This window comes from Accipiter gentilis, chromosome 1 (genome assembly GCF_929443795.1).
Source record: "Accipiter gentilis chromosome 1, bAccGen1.1, whole genome shotgun sequence".
NCBI classification, from domain to species: Eukaryota; Metazoa; Chordata; class Aves; order Accipitriformes; family Accipitridae; genus Astur; species Astur gentilis.
In genome coordinates this window covers 7,538,513-7,562,935 of record NC_064880.1, presented here as the reverse complement: position 1 = coordinate 7,562,935, position 24,423 = coordinate 7,538,513, and the positions used below count along the sequence as shown (strand labels likewise).

Below are 24,423 nucleotides of genomic sequence, written 5' to 3'. Positions count from 1 at the left end.
AGAGCACCCCCAGCATCTGAAACGTCCCGGGATCCAGAGCATCCCCAGCATCCAAAGTATCCTGGGGTCCAGAGCATCCCAGCATCTAAAGCATCCAGAGCATCCTGGGGTCCAGATTATTCCCTGGTCCAGCACATCCAGGGCATCAGAGCATCCAGAGCATCCTGCCATCCAGAGCACCCCTGGCATCTCGAGCATCCCAGCATCCGGAGCATCCCAAGCCTCCCTGGTGTCCCGAGCATCCCCAGCATCCAGAAGCAGTGTCCAGGGACATCCCAGCACCAGAGGATTTGCAGGGATGAGGAAATGCCTGGTTGTGAGTAACGGGGAGGGGAACCTTGCTACAGCTGATCGGCTCCTGAGAATGTCACTCTGTCCTGATTGCCAGTGAAGAGAGGGAGTGGGGGAAGAAAGGGAGAGGAGGAGGAGGAGAGGAGAAAGGAGGACGGACACAGACCGGGGAGAGAGAGATGGTACTTCTTCCCCTGGAGCTGGCTCCGGCGATGATCACCTAGCACAGGTCACAGCCAGAGAAGGTCCCCCCAGCTCCAGAGCCAGCCCCTGCCGCCTGGCTCCTCATGGAGGGCGATTTGGGGGCCCCCAACGCCAGTGTGCTGGGCGAGCGCTCGCTGCTGGTGGGGAGCAGCTGGGTGGCCGCTTTCCTCTGCTTCATCATCCTGCTGACCACGGCAGGGAACTTCCTCCTCATCCTCCTCATCGTCACCCAGCGCTCCCTCCGCAACACCTCCAACTACTTCCTGGTGTCCCTCTTTATGTCCGACCTGATGGTGGGGCTGGTGGTCATGCCGCCAGCCATGCTCAACCAGCTCTACGGCCGCTGGGTGCTGCGGGGTGACTTCTGCTCCCTCTGGTACTCCTTCGACGTCATGTGCTGCAGCGCTTCCATCCTCAACCTCTGCGTCATCAGCTTGGACCGCTACCTGCTCATCATCTCCCCCCTCAAATACAAGCTGCGAATGACCTCCTGCAGAGCCCTCTGGCTCATCCTGGCCACCTGGACCTTGGCTGCGCTGGCCTCCTTCCTGCCCATCAAGATGGGCTGGCACGAGCTGGAGTTCGAGGTCCGGTCCCCGAACGTCACCTCCCAGGGGGACGAGGACCAGTGCCGGCTGCTGGTCAGCTTGCCCTACGCCTTGGTGGCCTCCTGTCTGACTTTCTTCCTTCCGTCTGCCGCCATCTCCTTCACCTACTGCCGCATCCTCCTGGCAGCCCGCAAGCAAGCGGTGCAGGTGGCTTCCCTCGCCTCCAACGTGGCCACTGCCACCACCGACGAGACCGTGCCCCAGGTAAGGTGGCCGCAGGGACGTTGCTCCTTGCAGACCCCCGTGATTTGGGTGCCCGGGGTGTTTCTGCCTTCCAGATGGCCTCGGGGCCGCAGCCGGCAAAGGGCTTTGGCAACCAAACTGCAGGGAGGGAGATTTTGGGCAACGTCCACCTCCCCGATGTCCCCCGAGGTGCCCCATGTCTTGTCCCACCAATGGTGCTCTTCTAAGCTGCTCAGCAGCACAGAAACAGCATGAGCAGAAGCAGAGAAATACATTAAGATACAGGTGAAAACGCTCAGCAGCGCGAAATAAACGCAGTTTCGATCCCCTCTTGGCTAGCATTATCCCAAAGGGTTTTAATCTTATCTGACTTTCCACTCGTAAATCTTGGCCATGGTGGGTGTGAGACATATGGGGGAGAAGGAGTTTAAATAATAGCAAATACCAAAATCTGGAGAGCACCTTATTTTGAACAGCCAGATTCTATTTTTGTTACTTGGTCTATAATGGGAACGGCAAAATACCTCCGTACTCGATTGCTGGTTAAACCTGTGTGTGTGTTTTTTATAAGCAAAACGTGGCTGCACTTGTTTGCATTTCTCTGGGAGAAGGTAATTGCCACTAAATCTAACAGCTTTAATTCCCTATAATAGGCTTTATTGACCTCGTATCCTACAGGGAAAAAGACAAACTTAATTGCCTTTAAATACCTTCATTTAGTTTGTTGTTCTCTCTCTATTAAGAAAGGAGCCAGGACTCTCTGACCTGGGCAGCTGTCCCACACGTGATAAGATGTACCAGACTTTCGAAAGGAAAATGAGAATCAAAGAATAAACAGACAATATCATAAAATGTTTATTTTCTCCCCGGATGCCAGGTTTTTGGACTCTACAAACCCAACCTGCCACAGCCCTACAGCCCCAGTGCTGCCCCACTCAGGGGACCGGGGGATGCTCAGGTGCTTTGCTCAGCCATGGAAAACCAGCATCCACTCCCCGTATTTCAGCAGAGGCAAGTGTCCCAGCAGATTCCTAGGAGCCCCAAATCAGCTCAGGCAGAGGGCGAGCTGAAAAGAAGGTGTGGGTCAGGGAACCCTGGAGTTTCATCTTTTTAACTGGATTTTTGTTCTTTTTTTGGACAGGAAGCTGCGTGGCAACAGGGCCTCGTTTAATTGTGGCGGAGGGCTGAGATAATAACTTAATTTTAGATTGCAAGAGTGGATAGAGGACTGAGTTAGTTACGGTGTTTGCAGGCTGAAATGTTTGATGTCCTGCTTTTAAAAATATAGTTTGCTACTCTAATCAGCAGCTAGAGCTGCCACTTTAGGGCATGCTTTATCCTTACCAAAACAATGACCGAGTTGGATTTTTCTATAAAAGAACCAGCCTAATGATAAAACCCCTATTTTACAGTAAAAAAAAATAAAAATACTCTCAGCCTTGAGGGTTTCTATTGCTTCCTATTCCTGATTTATGGTTCAGGGACTGCGGTGTGTGCCATCCTCCTGCCCCTTGCAAGAAGGGAAACAACAGCAAGGGTTTTTTTGCAGGATTTGCAGCACCAAACGCCACTTTTCTCGGGTGGGAGGCTGGTGCTGGCGCTGGTGGCTCCGACCCAGGGAGAAGCGCTCGCTCACCGCTCCATCTCCCACTGCAGGTTCCCTGCACCCTGAGCCAGCCCACGGCCAGCAGCGAGAGCAGAAGGTTCGCCAGCAAGCACAGCAAGAAGGCGCTGAAGGCCAGCCTGACGCTGGGCATCCTCCTGGGCATGTTCTTCGTGGCTTGGCTCCCCTTCTTCGTCACTAACGTGACACAGGTAAGCACGTGTGGGGTTTTTTATGTTGAGTTTTCTAAAGCTTTTCACTTTGAATCCAGCTGGGTTGGATCTCAGATACCTGCAGGTCTTGCTGGAAAGCCTCTGGGACCAAAGATGCAATTCCCCCAGGGAGCAACAGCAAGGAAAAACCCTTCAAAGGGGTTTTGGAGGGTTCCTTCGAAAGGGAAACGTTGGCATGCCTGGGAAACTGCTCTGGATCAGGGCCGAGGTGGGAGATGCTGCTAATCCTTGCGGTGTCCCCCCGCCAGGCAGTCTGCAGCTGCGTCCCAGCCAGCTTCTTCGACGTGCTCACCTGGCTCGGGTACTGCAACAGCACCATGAACCCCATCATCTACCCGCTCTTCATGAGGGACTTCAAGAGGGCCATGGGCAAATACCTGCCCTGCTGCCGGCGTTCGGGGGAGCCCCGTCCCAGCGCCATCTCCCTCTCCATGAGGAACTCCAACAGCGGACCCCGTGCCGCCACGTCCCTCAAGAACGTCCTCACCTTGCAGGCTGAGACCGACTCGGTTGACTCCGGGGTGCTGGGGAACGAACCCAGCCTGCTGCCGGCTGGCGACGGTCCCACGGTTCTCCCGGCCCCCAGCGCCCGCTTGGCCAACCTTTTTGACATGGAGCACTCGGACGCGGAGCTGCAGCCCAAGCAGCTCGGCACCCCCGTGGCCTGAGCAAGGGTGTCCCAATGGGGGGTTATGGACCTCTGTGTGCTGGGAAGGATCCCCCAACCCAGTGCAAACTGTCTGGAGGGCCAATTTGCTGCAAGACATCTCCCTGCCCACGCATTGCTGGTCAATACCCTCTTCAAACGCAACGTGCGTCTCCTTGGAGAAGACGTCGTCACCGAGCACTCCCGCGGGTAGGTTTAAACAGTGCAAAGCCACGTTTTACCTCTGAATTCATCTGCCTTGTTTCTCTCTCTTTCCATCCCTCCTTTGCTCACCGTCACCAATCCCTCACCCTTCTCCAAGAGCTGCTTCTCATGGCCTTTTCATCTCCGGTTAGTCTGAACCTGGGACTCCAGACCCTTCCGCCAGCCTATGTCTCCCTAAACTTAAACCAGGGCTTGGTTTTCAGCTTCCACTCGCGCAGCTCGGCAGATCACCTCTATCTCACCAAGTGCACCGAGAGGACCAGTTGAAACCACATCCCGTGACTCACAGACAAGAGGTTTGGGGCTGCTTCAGTCCACAGAACATCACGTCTTCTTGGAGTTTAATTTCCTTGCCTGATTTGGATTGTATCTGTCTCGGTTTCCTGTGAAAGCAGTGAGTTGCAACACAGCGAAACCATTGTGTTTAATCATGAACAGCCTGCGCTACGGGGGATTAAATTTGATGCAAAACGTTCAATGCTGCTTTTTGGATATTCAGCAAGGGTGTGGGTGTTTGACTTGTTTGTGGCTCTATGGGTATCCTGACAGTAGTAAGTAAGGAGATAAGCTTCCCTTTAGATTTCATCCTACAGGTTCCTATTTTTGGCATATGACCATCATACTTGGCTCTGACAATCCATAAATTTTTAGATGATACAAATAGAAAATATACTATTTTTTCCCCTTCAAATAAGAATCTAAATGAATATTGCCTTTTAAATGACAATGCCAGCCCCCCCCCTCCCCCCAGCCATAAGCAGAGAGAAGAGTGAGTAATGTGGTTAAGCGGGCACTTAAAAAAAAAATAAAACAACAAATGCTTTTAGCAAATTCTTCCTCAAGTGCCTTTCAGATGCAGAGATGGGTTGGTAGTTGGTTGCTGTCCCCTCCCTGGACTCGTACCCTCCAAGCCTTGCTGCCTGTTTCTGAGCTCACACTAATGAGTCTGATTGTGCTCCTGAAGCTCACGATTATACAAATGAGTACAAAGCATCTGTAGGATATGGGATGCTGGAAGGAGCAGCCACATGCCAAGCAAGTCTCATTAGGTTTCTTTCCACGTTGCCCACATACGTTCCAGAACTGAACAACAGGTGTTTTTACGACTAACTTGTCATTTATTTGGTACAAATCCCCTTGCAACTGACGGCTGGCCCAGCAATCAATGATAAATGGCCGTGACAAACGGAGGACTGAGCACAGGTTCAAACATCAAACTGTTTAATACATTTTTGCCACATATCTGTGGACAGATAGCTTGGGTTTGGTATCAAGCACAAAGATAAATATGTACATCCTTCCACAAATGGCTTTATATAAAACCTTACTTTGACTACAACTCTAGTTAAAAAGGAGTAGAAAAATACACAGTGAACTCTGAAAGTCCGTTAGGTAACCAAATCAGCAGACACAGGCTTCAGGAGATGAACAGAGAGAGACCACTTCTTCAAGCCAAATGTTCAAAAGCAATAACACGTTACTCTCACATTGAGCTAATTCTTGGTAAGAAGGTGTTTGCTTGTGGACAAATCCTCTGATGCGGTGGAGAACTCGTATCCCTTTCCTGCAGCCAACGGCATCAACACCGACTGGCAAAACAGGCCCGTCACTGTGGGATCCCATAGCCTGTCCGGGAGACGTCTCCCATCGCTCAGCAGCGAGGCACCGCTTGAGAATCGGAGCGGAGCAGGTCTGAGCCTCCCTCAGCGGCAGGACTTGGGGAGAGGAAAAGCCGGGCACCATACCCAAAGCTGCTGTGCATTGCCAGGTTACACTGCCACCCCCAGAAACAGCCACATTTTTGACTTTGTGAGACATAAGCTGCAGGTAAGGTTTTAGAAAGCCGGGGAAAGAAAGGAGAGGTGGTTATTAAACTAGCTGCTGGAACGGGGAGGGAGGAGGAGGACTCCGTGTGAACCAAAATCGGAAGCTGCAGTCGCGGTATTTCCCCTCTCATGAGTCAATGAGACCTTCCAGATCTGGATGTGGGAAGGTATTTACACCATCCAGCACTTGTTTTAAAACAGAAGAAACACAGAGGTGTTCTCAGAAGGGGGGTTATCCTCCTGTTAGATGCGTTTTCTTGGGCTTAGCAGCAAAATAGGCCAGAAAATGACCTTTTATGGAAGACGTGGATCAGTCCCATACGGTTTTGGAAGACTCTGCATAGCAGGGGATGTAAAGCACAGTCCCTCCCTCCAGTTTGAGACTGGGGGAGAAGAGAGTGGATGCCAATTCGCTTTTATGGAAGGAGGTAGAAATCAAACAGACTGATGTTTATCCTATGCCAAGTATTGGTTTTATTCTAAGCCAATTAATAATATGTCTAGAGGGGGCTTTTAAGGCTGGAGATGTGTGTGGGACACAAAACGAAAGTCTCTGTGGGTTGCTGGCTTGCAAAGCCTGGAAGGAAGTTTCACAAAGTAATAAATCATAAAAAGCCCACTCTGTTTCTTCTGCTGTCTTTCACCTAGGGACTCAAAGCATGTTTCTAATAGTAATGAGGCCTCGAACACTCATGACTCTCAGCTTGCAGATAGGGAAACGGTCTTGTTGATTGGGAAGTGCCCAAGCCCTGGCAGCAAACCTGCAGCAGACTGGGGAAAGAAGCCAGGTAGCCTGAGCCTTTCGCCTCCCCAGTTAGCAGAGCTGAAGCGTGAATGCTGGGACGTACATAGCTGGGCAGCCAGAGCCTGCAACATACCTGCTCACGTGAAGACCAAAAATCAAATTGACCACTGGTGGAAAAAGGTTTTTAATTTCCTAGTGCCAAGCCCCTCTCCACGATATGCTTAAAAATACCCACAAAGCCACCTGCTTTCCCAAGAGTTATATAGCAGAGACACAGTCCCTAATGGTGACGACTGCTTCCCTCAAGAATAAACCCAGTTTCTGCAGGGAGGGAAGTGCCACCGCTTCTGGAGGAGCAATGCTGATTCAGGCAGGAATCAGCCCTTTCTCGTCCGTGGGAGATGCCATGGGCTGCTGTTCCGAAAGCTTTGATCCAGTGATACGCCAGTGCCATGCTCCAGGCTCACAGGACGGTCTGAAAACTGCAGCTACAGCTCTGCTGGCTCTACTGATACTCCTTTGGGAATCCCAGTGCAACAGACAGTGCTTTGAAAGCAGTTTTACTGCTGGCTGAGCATCTCTGCCCAACATGAAGAGCTCTAATTTGTTCCTTCACCCGCTGCCTGTTTCTTGCTGTCCCCGCTGTTTGAACAGTCTGGGCAGGGGAGTGAGGTTTCTCCCAAGAGATAGCTGGGGGAATCATGGTCGTGAGCATGGCCGGCTGGGAGAGCTTCACCGTCAGCTGCATCTTCCTCTTGCACGGTATTTTCCTCTTTCCGAGTCTCACTGCCTGCTGCCCGCTGCGATTTCTTGGCTAGAGGGGAGAAAAGACTGCCGCTGCCCTTCTCTTCCAGCTGACACTCCCTGGTTTTAATGCCCACAGCTTTTAGGATCGTGTCCATTTGCTTCATGTAGTCCAGGTGGCCATTTACCTGCAAGCAACAACAAGAGTCCTGTTAGAAGGGAAGCTGCGGGGAACCCAGCTCAGTCAAGCCCTTCATTTCAAAAGCCACCGCTGCTGTGAGACTTGGGTTTAGCTCTGAGAGGCTGGAAGAATGAGGTCTGAAAAAAAGCAGTTGTCCACTGAATAACCTGAACTGGCTGCACCCTTCGTGGTACACACTGCTGCTGGATTACTTTTCCTCTAAGATGTGTATGTTAAATGCTTGGAAATTGCTGAGTTACAAAACCCCTGATTCTGGGTGCCACGAGGGTAAAAGAGGAGGTGATCTGCCATGGTGAGAGACACCCAGGTAGGAGACAAGTTGTCTTAGCTCAACTCCCTGTTCTCTGCTAAATCACGTGTCCTCCCTGTGCCTTAGCTCCCTTGTAAAAGCAAATATTATCTTATTTTAATTAGGATATAGTCATTAAATCTCACAACTACCAAGCATGTTAAGGTTCTTGGCTGGAAGGCGCACTGATCTGTCCTACACCATATAAAACTGGAAGCCTGAGAGTTATGGGTTCATAAACCAAATTAAAGTCAACAATACGTGCAAAACCCCACACATTTTCATTGTAAGGTGATTTCCATGATAAGATAAACCCTTCTGAGATGGATATTGGAATGCACCCTTCCAGTCAGGGCACAGGAGGGAGAGAAAACCTCCTCTGCAGGTTATTATTGTCATATGCTGAAGGCTATCTGGCTGGGAAGGCAGAAACTGCCTTCTCTCTTTCAGGTGTCCTGTGCAAGCCAAGCATTTGAAGTAACGATAGCCAAGATCCTACTAGAGACCAGCTTTCAGATCTCCTTTGCTGTTGTACTCACAGCCAAAATGGGAGGAAGCTCTTGTGAGCGCGAGGTGGATTTATAGTGGGTTTTTCTGTGGAGAAGAAAAGTGCTGTCAGGCTGCATTGAGGCTATTTCCATGGTACGCTCACCAGCTGGCCTGTAGATTTCAGCAAAGATTAAGGGGTATGATTTGCATCCCAAGATATTTTAGCATCTTTGATAAATTCAATTTCTAACAGTTAAAATCCCTCCTGACCCAGCCAGAAAGCTGTCTTAGGCAACACTGCCTCATATTTTCCCAAATCTTGCTAGGAATACCCGACACCACGGTCCCAGGTTTCCTGCTTCCCAGCCGCGTGTGCAAGTGCTCCAGGAAGGGGCTGTCTGCTCATACAAGACGGTAAGAGCTCTTTGCAGAGGTCTGCAGAGAAAACCAGCCGTGGACGCTCTGCTCACCTCCCTGCCAGCTCAGTCTGGGAGGCTGGCTGATGCCTGAGCAGTCCTTCCTTGCTATGCCAGCAATCAGGGTTACCAGCACACCTCTATCCAAACCTAAAGCAAACCTCCTTTCCTGCACAGGCAAAATTCAAACGTCCTAGCTGTTTGCGTGAAGCAGCTTTTGAGTGGTAACATTTGGATGCACTTAGGACTTGGAGCAAAATGAAGGATTTAATCAGCACGTTAGTAATGCAATATGTGACTTTAATCAGTCCAGATGGCTCAACAGGCTCTTGATGTTTTCAACAGATTAGTTAATTAAAATAACCATTGAAGGACTAACGGACTGGGTGTTAAGATGTGTACATTGTTCTCTGAAAAAGTATGAACCTTTTACTACTCAGTAGGGGGGCTTGGGGCTAAAGAAAGGAATGAGCACAGCGTGGGACAAGGTGGAGAGAAACAAGAAGGAAATGGACTTGCTGGAAGGAGTTGCTGAAGTCTCTTGGTTTGCTGTATTCTGAAACCTCTACAGGCATCACAATATACCTGCCCTGGTCAGCGCTTGGGGATTGCTCAGCCTGTTATGTTACCTAGTCATTAGTCAGAGAGAACAAATTTCCTCTGTCACCCTAAGGACAAGAGTTTCATACCTCCTCAGTATCCAGCAGCTTCCACTAGAACAATGGGGAATTCCTCTTCCTTGAGCACCACCATCACCGAGAGACGCTAGCTATGAATTCTGAAGAGCTGAGCCTTTTCTCATGCAGCTAAAAGAGAAGCTGAGACCTCCTGAAAGTCTGTCCCTTACTGCAGGTCTGCTAATACCTCTAAATCTCTTCAAAGGAAACTCACTTCTGTTTCCAGGATAGCCCCGGAGAGGATTCCATAAAGCCAGACCAATGCAAGCCCTGAGAACCATAAGAGGAGGTGGGACTCTTCCTCTGCTATACTGTGACATTAAGTACTAAGCCATCAGCAAAAGAACAGCGAACAAATTGCCTTGCCACTTGAAAGCTATGAAGCCATCCTGGTGGAAAAAATTCAGTGATTCCATCTCTCAAAAAGCCTGTTTTCATCTGCTGAATTCTTCTGCTGGGTAGGCTGTGCTGGAGAAGAGATGGGAACATCTATAACATTGTAAAGGACAATAAAAACTTTGAAGGGAAATAAACAATAGTTTGAATATTTGTCAGAACAAAGTGCAAGATGAATATCAGAATAAAAGGAATAGGAAATTGTTCTTGTAACCAAAGCAAATAATATTTATGCTTGTTATAAGGAAATGAAAGCAGTGGGGTAGGTTTATCAGTGTGCTTAGGTGACTTCTTCCCTGTTATATCTGATTTTATGGTTCCTTTGACTCACTGGAAAACACAAGCCAACTGCCTATATCACTAATTCTGCTGCAGGACTACAGCACCACACCAAAAGATCTCCGAAGGACTACAGATGATAGCGTTGCTCAGGTGGATCAATCAGTCAGCTGAAAGGAGCTGTAAGTTCAGTAAGTTCAGAAAGGTTTTCAAGTTCAAATCCGCCCAAAAGTATAAAAAATGTCATTAAGCATAATCAGCTGCATCTATTAAATTCAAATGGAAGTCTTTTTATTTGGTACAATAAATGCCTCTGGTTACGGTGTCATAAAAACACAGTTCAATTTATGGGAGCTTTGAAAACAAATAATGCCACCCCTGGGCCTACAACCAACCCACTGGTGGCCGCTGTACCAAGGCGAGCTGTGAGCTCTGCAGCACAGATGCTGCTCTCCGTATTAACGATATCAGTTCTAGATGGAGAGAGACAGGGGAGAGAGATCAGCGTGTTTGAGAAGAGATGGTAATGGAATCAATTTGCAGTTACCGTGCAGCTCTCTCCGTTAGCAGTAAGCCGGTGCCATCTCCACGGCTCCACTCAATTGTCTTTGCGGTTGGTTTTCCCCAGCATTGCGAAAGAACAGATAAAGCACCAACCCAGGATGCATCCAGCTCTTTAGGACAGAGGAAGAATCAGGACTTCTCTCAGGTTTTGAGCTATAGGAACGCAGAGCGTACCCCATAGCCCAGCGGGGATGCTTGGGGAGCCTGCCAAGTGGTGGACGGAGAAGGGACCTGGGAGAAAGGAGATACTATGTACGATCCTGACTCTGCCACGGACTCCCATGAGCACAGGCAAAGCTTTTACTCCATCACAACACTGGGTATCACAATGACAATTCTCCATTTGATATGGCAGAAGTCTTTGCTCACTCCAGAGCCAACTGGTTTAAGATCCTGTCCAGTTTCCTTCAAAAAGACCTCCCCCACCGATTCCAAGCGGCCAATACAAAGAGCGCACGCCGGCTCCGAAGCCTGGCCCAGATCACAAAGCTGTTTGCTTTGCAGGGCTGTGTAATTTGCAAGAGCTCAGCTGAAAGTCCCTTGGCCTCTCTGCTACCTGCAGGGAGAGATAAAGGACAGAGCTGCTGGGCTGTGCCTTCTTCCCGTTCTCCTTCACTGAACGTGCTATGGATTCACAGAGAATTACCGAGGAGCACAGGAGGCATGCAGCATGAGCAGAGGATGCACAGTTACCCTCTGTGACTCGCAGGAGCACAGGCCATTAATACGGATGAGAATTTCACCTCTTGGATTTGTTTTGAGCCCATCACATCCAAAGAGCAACTTTATCATGCAGGAAAAAGATACCCTCAAGTTAAAACGTTTCTCCAGAGCTTTGTTATTTCAGCAGGAGCAGTAATGACAACCTTGGAGGGCATCACAGTTGCAGGATTCCCTTTTGACAAATACCGTCTGCTTTAATAGAAAATGGTATTTTGTGGGGGGTGTAAAGAGTTAATAGGGTGAGCTGCAGTTTCTGAAGCTCAGATAATAATCACACCTCACTTTTCAGCAGCCATTTCTTCCCGCTGGTGTGTCAGACACTTTGTGTACACACATAATGAAATGCAAACTGCCTCCGGGTGGCATATCTCAATAGAGCCAGCTCAGCAACTTTTGTTATTGCCAGTTCAGCTCTTGGGTTTACTCTCCGTTTCCAAACGTGGCAGTGAATTTGTCGTTCAGGAAGAGAACCGGAGTGCAACCCTGAAATAAACTGCCAGCCAGTTTTGGGGTAGCACTGGTAATGAAGGGAAGAAACTCAAATGCCACTATTGCTTTCCAAAAAATCCTCAGTTCTGGATACTCCCTCCAAACCCATGCAGCCCTCCTCTTCCAGATGGTAGCAAAGACTGATTGATTGTAGGACTCCCAAGCTATGCCAGATTATCACTCAAAATGCAGTCATCTCTGCCAAGCTGGCAGGCTCCTCTGGTCAGAGTTATTCCCACATGTCAGCCTAAACCTTAATTCAGAGTGCTGGGTATGTCTTGCATGATAGAGAGCATTCAGCCTGGCAGAAAATGTCCTATCTGTTTTCCACAGTTTTCTGGAAGCTTAGAGCAAAGACCTGACACTGCCCAGGCAGGGGGGATACGGCTGGACCTGGCAAAGGCCAGTGGCAGAGCAGATTCCTGTCGTGAGAACCAGAAGAACATTAAACGAACCTTGAAAGACGCTGTGGCTGAATGAAGTTAAAATAGAAATAAAATTATTCTGTTTGGGTTCTTAGAAAACAATGTCTTCCAAAAGTGAGGACAGTGAACACGTCCACTAATTCAGAAGCTGTAATTTAAATGGATTTATTAAAAAATGTGAATTTGGCACCTGTGGCAAGGCCTCCATTGCACTATACGTATATCCTGAGCATCAGCGGCCGTGACTTCCAGCAGAGGAGAAGCTAATAAAAATATATTTGAGGAAAATTTTATAGAGCTGAATTTATTTTGAAAATACTGTCAATGTCATTTGCATTATTCCTCTTTAATGTTTCTATTTCTGCTCTGAAACCTGATGGAATGAAGGTTGGAGCATGATTCAGCTGAAGCTAATAAGCTTTGCTTCTAAATCATCCCTTTGCACAATTACAATTCTCGTGCATAGAATAAGTCATTCAATTCTTATTTTTCTTCTCGTTTAAAAACTAACTTGACTGGTAAAAGTTCTCCTTTAATTACAGCGATATTTCTTGAGCAAGATTAATTTTTACATGCAGTCATCTTCCAGCCATAACTTCATGATAAGTCATTGTCACCTCTGGGACGAGAATTGAGGGACATTACCCTCAGACAGCACTCGGGCCAATTTCACACCAATGCAATAACTTTTTCCAAGGACTTCTTCCATCAAAATTTGATATGTTTTGTGGGAACATGTCGATGTTGAAAATTCTGAGTAAATACTGGGGGTTTTGCTGGATTCATCCACTGCTGAAAAACTCTGCCAGCTTTACTCTCAATTTACCTTCACCAATTCCAAGAGGACTGTATGATGGAGAGGAGTAAAATACAGAGGATAACAAGAAAACAGAAGAAGTAAATGGAGGAAATCAGTTCTGGAAGCCTGAAGCCCTAAGGGGTTGAGATGGAGAGTAGCTGTACATCAGTGATGATGGGCAGGACAAAGTTAGGATGAGGGAGCTTCATAAATTCTGAATTAATAAGAGAGCACTTGAAGGAGTTTCAAGGGAAAGGAGCCTTCACAAATGTCCTTCTGCTGACAGGTAATGCACTCCGCACACCAAGGCAGCCAGCTGAAGGCAACAGCTGCTTCCATGAATTTTTCAACTGTTTGCAGAGCTGCTGTTGACTGTTTCTTTGCTGATGCTCTCACTGATGACTGCCAGAAGTGGAACTGGTTCTTTTCTTTTTAGCTATTAGGTTGGTGTCTGAACACTCAAGAGTTTTTCCAGCTATATCGAAGTTGCAAAACATGCCACTCACTTTTAAGGTGGCTATAATCAAATACTTATTTTTCAGTGCTAAACCAAGTGGAAATTATTTAAATTGGATGGTATAAAGAATGTTTTAAAAGGTCCAGCATAAACTGTGCATGTAATTGTCACTGGGGAATAATTTAAACATAATCTCTTGGGCCTTGGAGGAAGAGAGATCCCCAAAAATAAAGACTGGATTGATATATCAAACTGGACTGTTCCTAAAAATAGCAGATATCTGACATGATAAACTACAGCAGCCGACTAGTGACCCAAAATACCTGCTATATTGATCAAGTCAGGATTATGAAGAATTTTTCAAGAGTCCAGATGAAAACACCGAGATGAGATTCAGTCTCCGTAATCAGGATGATGTAATAGGACCTGCCTGCGGCAGAGGATGACTTCCCTGTAACACCAAAAGGGACTGATCACCCTTTCTCTCCCCATCTTGCTCTGGGAATACACAAGATTTGGCAGCTGAAACGTTACCATCTTTGCGGCTTTCAAACTAGCTTCTCACCTCAACTCCACAAAACAAGATTACTTTTGGTTAACTAAGGGAATTTTTGGGGACAATGACCTGTTCTCATTTTACTCATCCCTTAATCTCCTTTATGAGTTGATGGTAATAATGTCTGGGCAAGAAGTCCTGGGCATTTGGGAAATTTCAACAGCTATGGAGTAGTGCAACCTCTCTCCTTAGCAATGCCATCTCCTACAAATCTATCACACCAGAATCTGCAGCAAGTTTAAGACCTTACCTTACCCTGGTGTCACGGGGGCAGCAGGCAGTGGTAAGCTTCATGGTATTTCAGCTACATTCAGCTAATATCAATAATACATGCTGTTGTAATTGCAAGATCTCAAACACATTAGCTGAAACTGTGCTATGGGAGAAAATCTCACGTACACAATGTGTCAGCTAAGTCAGCCTTCCCCTTGATTAATGCTTTTAATTGGATGTTGCAACTGAATTTTCTTTCCATGTCAGCTGAAGAGGTTAGAAACAAAGATCAAAACCGAACACAAAAAATTATACAGAATTAGCATTTGTGTTCCAACAAAAGACAGGAAATAGAAAGCTAAATTCTCTATCCTTAATTCACCTTACTGTGCTTTGTGTAGCCACTCTTGCAGAATCAAACATTATTAACACTACTAAGGGAGAACTCCCACTGCTTTTGCTGGCAGTTTTGCTCAAGTAAGGTCTGCGTGATCGGGATAGCTGCTTGCAAAGTCAACAGCTACAAACCTGTTCACTGCAAACCTGTCAAGAACGGAGTCTGCAACATCTGGCTTTGCAAGAACAGTCCTATTTTCAAATGCAAGGTGCTCTGATGTGTAAAGTGTAAGAGAAAAATCTATAAAAGATGGCAAGTGATGCAAATTGTTATGCTCCATGGGAGAAAGATGTAATGGTATCAAAACTTTGCGGCTTACTCAAGTGGAATAGCAAATTTCCTATAGATGTAAACATAAACTACCTGTGAATCTTTCTAAAATGTGGCACTTGGTAATCTCAGCTTTTCTGAAGGAGGGGCGCAGTCCCAGAAATTCAGTTTTGCCCAGGCTAGTTGGTGTGTCCAAACACTGTATGCACTCGAACAGATGTTGTGGAAACCCACCGTGAAACAATACACACATGTTCCAGGCACAATGGAGGAAAAGGGAAAATTACTTCTATAAATCTGCAGGAAGGCCACACTGTTACAGCACCACGCTGCTTCTGAGTGGCAGTGCGTATGTGAATTTTGGCACCAGCCTTACAAATAAAGGCTCAAGGAGCACTATAAAATGGTTCTCTGCCTTTTGGAAGCAGCTAAATATCCCCAGCCTCCCAAAGAGTACATCAAGATCGAGCAATACATCTGTGTTGAAACAAGAAGGGACACCAGCCTTTGAGTTTTTGTCTGCCACTAAGCAAAAACAAACTGCAAGTTATTAATGGCTCCATTTGCACTTTTTTGGAAAAGCTTTTTCAATTTCTTCTACTGTTCTAAGATACTGACATTGCCAGCACCCTCCGCTTGCATCCCAAAGGGAAAAATGGATTTAATATGTATTTAATGTGTGATTTTCAGAGCTCCCAAATCAACAGCAAGAAGGATCATAGAAAACTAAGCCACTGACGACTCCAGGGTTGTAGGGTCATATGAAGAGGAAGAAATCATCCCTGTGACCTTATAGCCTAGCAGACAAATAGACTTGTTTTCACAGAGACTTGCATGTCCCCCAGGTGTGAGAGAAGGGTCTCCAGGCTCTTTCGAGCCGCCGCCTGAAGCTGAGTTCTGCTCCTAGCTCTTGCTGTTCTGATCCTGTTAATGCCTGTCACCTTGGGACGTGGCACTGCTCGTTTGAAACAAGTGAAACAAAGGTGTAATGAGACACAGGCAACCTTTTGCCTTTTGAACTCCCTGGGGTTCTTAATTAATTCACATCTTGTAATCACAATTAATCCTTTGCTGCAAGTCTTGGGAATACAGAAGAAAAACCCACAGTTTAATGCATTTGGGGAAAAACCCCTGACTCTCAGAAGTGCCAAATCAGTTGGATTTCACAAAATTCAGACTTTTCATCTGCTTATGGTATTTATGTACACTGTGTACCTGCCTGGCTGAAGGCCAGACTGCCTTGAATCTGTTTGCCTTCCCTCATAATGGGAATACTATGCCCCTCTTCTGAGAGAGCTTTTGGAAAGACAAAATCAGTTATTCTTGGTTTTTAATCATTGTCATAAAGAAAGCTTTCCCACTGCTCAGTTACAGCAGCAAAGAAAAGCAGAGGTAAAAAGCTTTTGAGGTATCTCGGAAGGAAAAAGCAAAGGTGTGTTGATGTGCGATACAGATCATTCTAAAAAGAAGCTCTGTTGTTTTGCCTTCCATTGTGCAGAGATGCTGCAGGAGAAGAACATGGCTGTGAAATGCATCAGCATGTTTTCTCTACGTACCATTGCAATGACTGCTCTAGAGATTAAAAAGTACCTTGTGTCTTTAGTCTGTGGGCTGTACAGAACATGGCTCTGGCACTCCCCACGTTTGCATAAGGAGGGGTTTACTCTCAGCTGGTGTTGCCGCATGTTGTGTTTACAGGAATTTGTGAGCGCCAGCAGCAGGTAGGCATCTGCCATCCGGACAAAGTGTTGATGAAGAATAAGAAAAGGAGAATTTAGCTGCCATCGAAAGCATGGGAAAGGAAGGCGTTTTAAAGTCAATGCAAAACTTAATCATAGCCTAAAGCTCTTTAAGACAATTTTCACATTGGACTAATGAGAGAACAGTACTGCCTTCTGCAATAATTGTCATGATCCGTCCATGCTGTCTACTAGACTTCCAGCCAGGCATTCCTACTGTGCCCAAGCTTGCAAGTTCATCCCTGGTTTCTGCTGCAGTAAAACTGCCCAGAGAAACTTAAGCACCTGTTCTTGACTTGTGAGCCTCGATGAAAATGCTCTGCCTACATTCTGACTCTGAGCATTTCTGCAATATTCAGATGTTAATGCAAAATGTAATCTACAATATCCCATTTGAACAAACAGCAATCAATCTAATACACTACAGCTCAATTACTTCCTTGGTCTCTGTAACAGGTGCTGTCAAATAAATCTACTGAATAAATCAGTCCCATTGTAACCATTAGGAAGGCTTTTATAACTGCATTTGCTGAGTGGGAGGACATTTTTCTCTCAGTTTTTTTACTGACAGTCAGATAAAAAACATACTAATCAAGAGAGACATGCAATAAATGCCTTAGAGGTGAATTCCTGCTTATACTGAGGTCTCTTAGTCCTCCACTCATTTGAGGATTCTGATGCTACCTCAGCAAAGAGAACCAAGCCCTTTGGATCCAGTCCAGTTTTCATCATGGATGTGCTGGGAGGTGGCTAAAATACTGAGGCTGCCTGCATAATATTTTCACGCTCAGCACCTTTGCATCATATATGCTTTATTCTTCTATCACAACTTGTGCTTTCTTATTCCTGGCAGTAGACTCATGGGACCTCCAGCAAGAGCATCTGCAGGGATAGAGCTGGTCCCCATTATAGAAAATATAGTACTGTATTTGCAGCAAAATCCATCTTTTCTTTCTTGCCGCTTTAAAAAATATTGTCCCTGAATATTTCCTTCCCCATTCTTGCTCCTTTTACTTTTAAAATGTTCATCAGAATGCACCGTATTTCTTTTCATAACACTCCATGGTCTGGAAAATGTATCAAGAGAACGACACCTACTTAATATAGGTTTTTCCCCCTGTGGGGGTTGTTCTTTTTCCCCAAATGCTTTGCAGTAAGATTAAGCAAGTGAAAGTGTCAGCTCTTTCTGAAATGAGAACAGCGCTGGGATTGTCTGTTGGCATCAGGCAGCACGGATACAGATGCACAACAATAGAAGATTAGCAGATAGCAGCTCTGCAACCATTATTCATTTAGCTGAAATGTAAATACTGCTCCTCTGGGGGAAAAATGGAGAGGCTGCTGTGAGCCAGGCAGGATAAAGCCTGCAGGACTCCAGGGGGTTTCAAAGTTCAGGAAGCAGAAGGTCAACAGAAAGAGGGTCTCTGAAGAGAAATCAAAAAGAGGAGAGTAAAGATGGACTGAACTAACAGGAAAAGTCACCCCAGTGCCAACACTGCTTGACATCTTTGGCCATTTTTCTTTTCATGCCAGTACAGATGTCATTGCTCACAAGCAACTAATGGCAACTCTGGGGACGGTGAAAAAATGGATGCGGGAGCATGTGAAAATGCTAAGCAAGACAACCCAGTAAGATGCAAGGTACAAGAACAGCTACAGTGCTGGACCGTGTTTAAAAGCCTCTACTACACCACTTCCTTCTGGGAAGCCTATATTTTGTTCTGCAAAGTCTCTATTTTATCTGTACAGCATTAAGCGCTGTGTTTTTTGGCAAGGGCTGTACATAGCTCAGTTATAATGAATGAAATGAGCTGGTAACAGCTGGGTATTTATAGGCCTAGCGGGCTTGTGCTCCAAAAAATCTGAAAGCACTTAAAAGTGCCTTTGGCTCCAGAGCAACATTGACGGTCCCTACCCGCTTGTAGGGACAGTGGGGAGGAGTCAAGGCAGCAACAATGACCATGGAAGTATCCTAAGCCTTGTGCTGAGCATCTTCCAGTCCAGTTTGCAGAGAGTGAAAAATGAGTTAAAACATTAAAATATGGAAAAACAAGATTGCATGTCCAAGATTACTATGAATATGAATACACAAGCTAAGTTCTGCATGATTTTCTGTGGAAGAGCTCACTCACGAGTAAAGACAAGGTAATGACATCATTAGTTTGCTTAAGGTAATTGAGTTGAATATTGCTAGACATATAATACAGTGGCTTATCATTAATGACACCAGATAGCTTTGAGGAAACTAAATGTCTACCAGATATAGAGGTGAATCTCTTCCTGCTTCCTGGAGACCTACACTCCAAAAAGGCAGCAGCCCAGGTCTGGACCTAGCAAACCAGCCAATTGGTATCACAGAGCTTCTGTAATTACAAACTGGTTCCTGCACCACAGCGCCAATGCAGCCCAGGGGACCAAGATACAAGGCCTATGAACTTGCCCTTGTATGAACCAGAACAGTGTTGAAGGCTCCACCAAGATAAGATTGCAGGTTGTACCTGCTCCCCAGTCGTGTGTTTGAGCTTTGGGTTTCCCAGCTGCTGATCCTACCTATCTGCTGATCCGGGGCTTGCAAGACAGCAAGGTCTTTCTTGAGGAATAATGGCATTTTCTGTCTCCAGTATGAGAAGTTTCAGAACCAAAATACCCGAAACATATCCAACAAGAGAGGCAAATTCTCATTGTTTTGCTCAATACTGAGTGCTGGCTGGGCCAGCAAAATCTATAGGGAAGTCTGAGGTGAGATTTATCTCAAAGAAAGGAAAGAGGGACAATGTACATAGAGATGCTCTCTTCAGTATTCTGTCTTCCCCTAATCAATGAGTGTCAGGTTACAATGCTGCAAGAAAAGGACAGATGGAAAAAACTGAGAATATTAGAAGTATTACTTACGACAGATGAAAGGTCCATGTTTACCATCCTCCTGTCATCCAAGTCGACTGGCTGGAGCCCTGCAACGTTGATCTGGACAGAAGAGGTTCTGTATACAAACCCCAGCAGCCAGTCCCCCCTAGGAGCAGAGCAGAAGAAGAGCGTGAATAAATCCTGTTGCCGAACCGATGCAATAAGTGACTACTCAGACCATGAGGAGAGTAGAAGTGCTGGGAAGCACAGTGATGTCTGGACCAAGACCTGCTGCTGCTTTGTCTGATGTAGGAATCACAGCAGTTGCTGAATTCAGGGCAGGTTCCTGGGACACAGTAGCATAAGTCTGAATTTAATCCTGATTCATGGGTGTAGTCTCGTTACATGCAGCAGGTTTAAAAATCTGACCTTTCTATTTTTTTTCTGTATTTGCTCAGAGACTGCAACACATTCACATGTTTAATCTTTTTAATGTACAAATAGGTAGTTCTCCAGCCTGTAGACAGCTGTAAATGTGATGAGGCCTACAATACCAATGTTGCTGACATAAAGATCAACTGTGAAGCTCCCCAGAGTGCTCCTGATTTATAGGTACTGTATAAATACATGGTTTCAATGACAGAACTAGGAAGAGTTTGTTCCCACTGTAAAGTATTGCCATAAGTCACTGAGACAGTTTCAGGGTAGCCTATAGCATGATGAGAGAAGGTGATGCATCCTTTGGAAATACATAACCTCTTCTCCTGTGCTGAGCAACAGCATAAAATCTGGGCACCTAAACGCCACTACACTCTGTAGAGTAGATTTAAGTTGGATGCGAGTGGTATTTGTACTCTGTGATGGCAGCAGGTGAAATGCACCTGCACGGGTGGGCATTTCTGGCTGCTCCTGTCCACTCCAAAATGGCCCATGCTAGAAGTTGTAAGTCTACACAGAGCTCTGCAAAATCTTTGCAACGCATCCATGCTACTCAGGCATGGGTTCTTTCAAAAGCTGAGCAAGTCTAACTAATTTGGTTAAGGTTTCCCAGTAGGAATTCGTAACCCTGCTGTGAAATTGGATGGGACAGCTCTGACAGCTGGCTTTCACTCTCCATGTCCTTTCAGACTTCAAAGCTAAAGGAGACAAGCTACACTGGACTGAAGCTCAACAAATTGGGCCTAAATCTGATCCTGCAGGAATTCTATTCAATGTAATTCATCTGACCTAAATAGAGTTACTCCTAAAGTGACAGAACGAGGCCACAATTTGTGTAAGTGAGAGACCAGAGAAATCAGAATCAGGTGAGGTCTTACCACGAAATGTTTGTGTCATCCTTCTCTCATATCTAATATCCTCACATAAATTTTCCATATCTCTTAGTTACCACCTCTAGCTGCTCATGCTAGCTGCCCTCATGCTAACTGAATAACCCTCAAATTCACCATCTGAGGGCAAAGTAGAGAACCAGCATAGTGGAATATTTCCTGACAGTCTCCTCACCTGCTTCTTCTTATTTGTGAGCAATAAGCTACAATTTCTACATCATTTTTCATTCAAGACATGAGCTTGCCAAAGCAGAGACTAACCAACTTACTGCACACACAGTGGTACAAACACACATACTGTTTTATTCCAACAGCACATGCAGGCTTTGAAACTATAAGACCCTTTTTTTTTTGTGTGTGTGTTATAGGAAATGAATACACTGAGCTTTTTGCAGTGAAATTGATTTTTGTGTAACACAGGGAGGAACAATATTTGCCAGGGCAAATTCAGTTATATGCAACAATTGCTATCATTTATGGCTTCTTGGAAGAACACAGAAGCACTCCCAAGGAGGCAGCAATTGCTTTTTCCTTATGTCACATGAAGAAATACTGTAACTGGTGTGCACATCCAGCATCCATAAAACCTCCTGTGATCCAAAAAGGACAAAAGCAACAATTTTCAGCCTGACAGATGGGATTAATAATTTACTGGTTTAATCTTGAATGCTTTTAATTCTTTCATTTAGTTCTTCTTTGTAAATTAATATACTATGTTAGATGCACGGTAATGCAATACTTCCTCATCTTATACATATGTACGTAGGCATACGTATGCATGTGTGTATGGAAAGTACCGACAGCATTTTCAACTATCCTTGACCTGCGGGCTCATGGCTTTAGAAGCTGTCTTGACTTGCAGTTACACATTCTTTGCTAATCTTCTTGCCTGGTTATTTCTCAATTTATTTTCCCATGCTCTTAGTCTTCCCTGCTTCATTCCTTCATTTTAATTTCTCCTCTTCTAATTGTGCTGGTAAGCAGTGTTCTTGTCACAATTATCTTCCAATACACAGTCATTAGATTTGATACTGTCACTTGAATTCTTAATAGCTTTTATAAGATTGACTTCAGCTGTTTTGTGCCTCTGATCTCCCTCTTCTCACCCAGCAGCTCTCACAACTCTGCATAGCAGTTGGCTGTGCAGTTTTAAAAGGCTGATATTTGGTTTCGAGGTAACATATCTATTCTTTCACATCCTTAGTAAATTTGCTACAGCTATTCCATCTATACCTCCTTTGTAAGTAAAATGTCTTGTTCACGTGGACTATGTTGACCAGAAACTGACTCCAGACATAAAAAATCTTCAATTTGCTGGAGCTCCTTCCCTTCCATTGCAATTTTCACATCTTGCTCCCCATAAGCAGCCCCTAGTGAATTGTATCTCAAAGCTTTTATAGATTTTAATTCACATTCTTTAATTGTCAGTGAACTTAATGGCCGTATTTATAGTCCTTTACATAAAGCTGAGACTTAAAGGGCCCTTAGAATATGTCAAATTACACACACAAACACACTGACCCAGCTTTAAGCTGCCAGGGTGATGTAACGCTGCCACTGGATGAACAGGACCTACATTTTGAGTGCCTCAGGCTCCCAGCATAACTATGCATTGCAAACAGCCAGGAGCCAGAGACAGAACAGCCTTCAAGTGTCTCCTGAAGACTGTCATCTCCAATTAATCTGAGGGAGAGACCTCCAGAAGGAAGAGGCTCTGGCACTGCTGTCTCTGGTGCTACTGAATCAACATACTCACCAGCTGAACAATTATTCACTTACAAAATGTTTAAAAGGGATAAATGTACATAATCATTTCAAAGTGACGCTAGGATAATGAAGCAGGGAACCGAGCATGTACAGACCTGCAATAACCATTTACGATCCTGCCCGACACCACTTTTGTGATAGCTTTCCAGTACTTGGCTTCACCTTCCACTGGAGCTCCCAGTAAGACCACATCTTCAATTATCCCTTGAGAATCTATTCAGGTGAAAGCAGAACAGCTTAGATTTAGAAGACACATCAGAAAATACATCTTTGCATGTACATGAAGAAGGGGTACATTCAGATGTGCACTACAGAAAAATAATAATTTCTGTGATTTAAATTTTAAAGACAAAAATGATGGAAAGGAGGATCTTAAACATCATTTTGTGTAAATGTTAAGTGTCTGCAGTTCCAGCTGGAGTCAGTAAACATGAAAATTAGAGATCCTGAGAGAGTGAAAGGAACTAGGCTGAAGGCAAGAGGGAGAAGTGGCCTGGCCTCTGTCTGGGAAGATGCAGTTCAAGCAGCAAACCTGTGGAAAGTTCTTTCCACAGACCTATTGATCTGGGTTTGCACAGAGCTGAACTATTACACTTTGAAACAGGTGAAGGAGACTGACATTCCATATAGTGAGTAAATGCTGTCATATACTAAGCACAATAAAACTCTTCTGGAGTTCATGAAAAATATGACCTGTACACGTAACAGAAACCGCCAAATTCTTAACATGGATTGGGAACTAGCAACAATGAAGGCATTTACCAACATGAAGTGGTAAACCATCAACTGGTTTGATTTTCTTGAAGGGTACTTTAACCTGAATGCCCAGGGCACAGATTTGCTGAAAAGGAATGTTGACTTCTAAGTGTAACAAATCTTCCTCTCTTATCAGACAGCTGCAGCTGGGGAACAGTAGAAATAATGACTGAATGAGAAATACTGGGCAGCTCTGCTACTTTCCTAAAATCCTAAACAATATATTAATATCTATTCATAAATCTCCTTTGTAAAGAGAGATCAAGCACCTGATGCCATAGCAGTGAAATGAAATTCACAGCAGCACATGTCTTGGGAGCCTCCTGGACATAGCATGCCAAAGCCATACTCTCCACGTGTGGGAGACCAGCGTTCACAAGATGTGAGCTAAACCATTCTCAGGCTGGTGTTTGCGGTTCATAAAATAATATGCTGAAGTTTACGGGGAAGTGAAAGTGAGAATGACTGCATACCACATCAAGTTATGACGGAGAGGTGCTGCCTGGGTAGACCTTTTAAATGTAAATCAATTGGTTTCCTTTCCCTGATAGCAGTAAACGACTTGGAGCTGCCTGCAGCGCCTGCATCTTTCTCTGCAGTGTAAATTCCAGCGCCTGACAACAATCCAAAAGAGTTCTCATGGTATTATTTCTTATTGCAAAGCAAATTTTGCACCAATCAAGAGAACAGCAAAGAGCAATTCAATTTTGTTAGTGTAATCTGTGAGCAATAAAGTCCTGTTCCCATAATCATGGGCAATGAAAAAGAAACCCAGAGCCTTGCAAACGGGGAGCTCATTCCAACCAAGGTACTAAATTCCGTGGCCGCAGTGTGAGCCAACTGAATAAACAAACAGCTAATTCATCAGGATCCCAAACATTTGGGCAAGGCATTGAAAGCTTTTGTTTCTCCAGTCCTTTGTACAGCTTACTTCTTGCTCAGAACAAAAACGTTTACCCCTGGCTGAAAAATACTAATTTTCTTTGAACGTTGACAGAGGGCGACAGCAACCTGAGGACAGATCACTGGCCTACATAGTT

General features: G+C 45.4%; 2 protein-coding genes across 3 annotated transcripts in view; one reads left to right on the top strand and one right to left on the bottom strand.

The window, feature by feature from the left end:
• The first annotated feature begins 578 nt into the window (after positions 1–578).
• HTR6 (5-hydroxytryptamine receptor 6) lies at positions 579–3,790 on the top strand. Its single transcript, XM_049805980.1, has 3 exons — positions 579–1,307; positions 2,943–3,101; positions 3,371–3,790. The coding sequence occupies exons 1-3, from the start codon at positions 579–581 to the stop codon at positions 3,788–3,790; spliced, it is 1,308 nt and encodes a 435-aa protein (XP_049661937.1).
• Positions 3,791–5,147: 1,357 nt separating this feature from the next.
• TMCO4 (transmembrane and coiled-coil domains 4) overlaps positions 5,148–24,423 on the bottom strand; it is a 42,742-nt gene continuing 23,466 nt past the window's right edge. For both annotated transcript variants that reach the window (XM_049800891.1, XM_049800896.1), the window contains exons 12-14: positions 22,723–22,840; positions 19,581–19,698; positions 5,148–7,496 (exon numbers count right to left, since the gene is read on the bottom strand). In XM_049800891.1, the coding sequence (XP_049656848.1) occupies positions 7,164–7,496; positions 19,581–19,698; positions 22,723–22,840 (569 nt within the window). In that variant the 3' untranslated portion in view covers positions 5,148–7,163. The remainder of the gene's footprint in view (positions 7,497–19,580; positions 19,699–22,722; positions 22,841–24,423) is intronic.

Excerpts from the sequence above, each read along its gene's own strand:
- HTR6 (XM_049805980.1), top strand. The coding sequence starts at position 579 with ATGGAGGGCGATTTGGGGGCCCCCAACGCCAGTGTGCTGGGCGAGCGC. Across the intron at positions 1,308-2,942 it reads CCGACGAGACCGTGCCCCAG|GTTCCCTGCACCCTGAGCCA; the intron begins GTAAGGTGGCCG and ends CTCCCACTGCAG. Across the intron at positions 3,102-3,370 it reads TCGTCACTAACGTGACACAG|GCAGTCTGCAGCTGCGTCCC; the intron begins GTAAGCACGTGT and ends TCCCCCCGCCAG.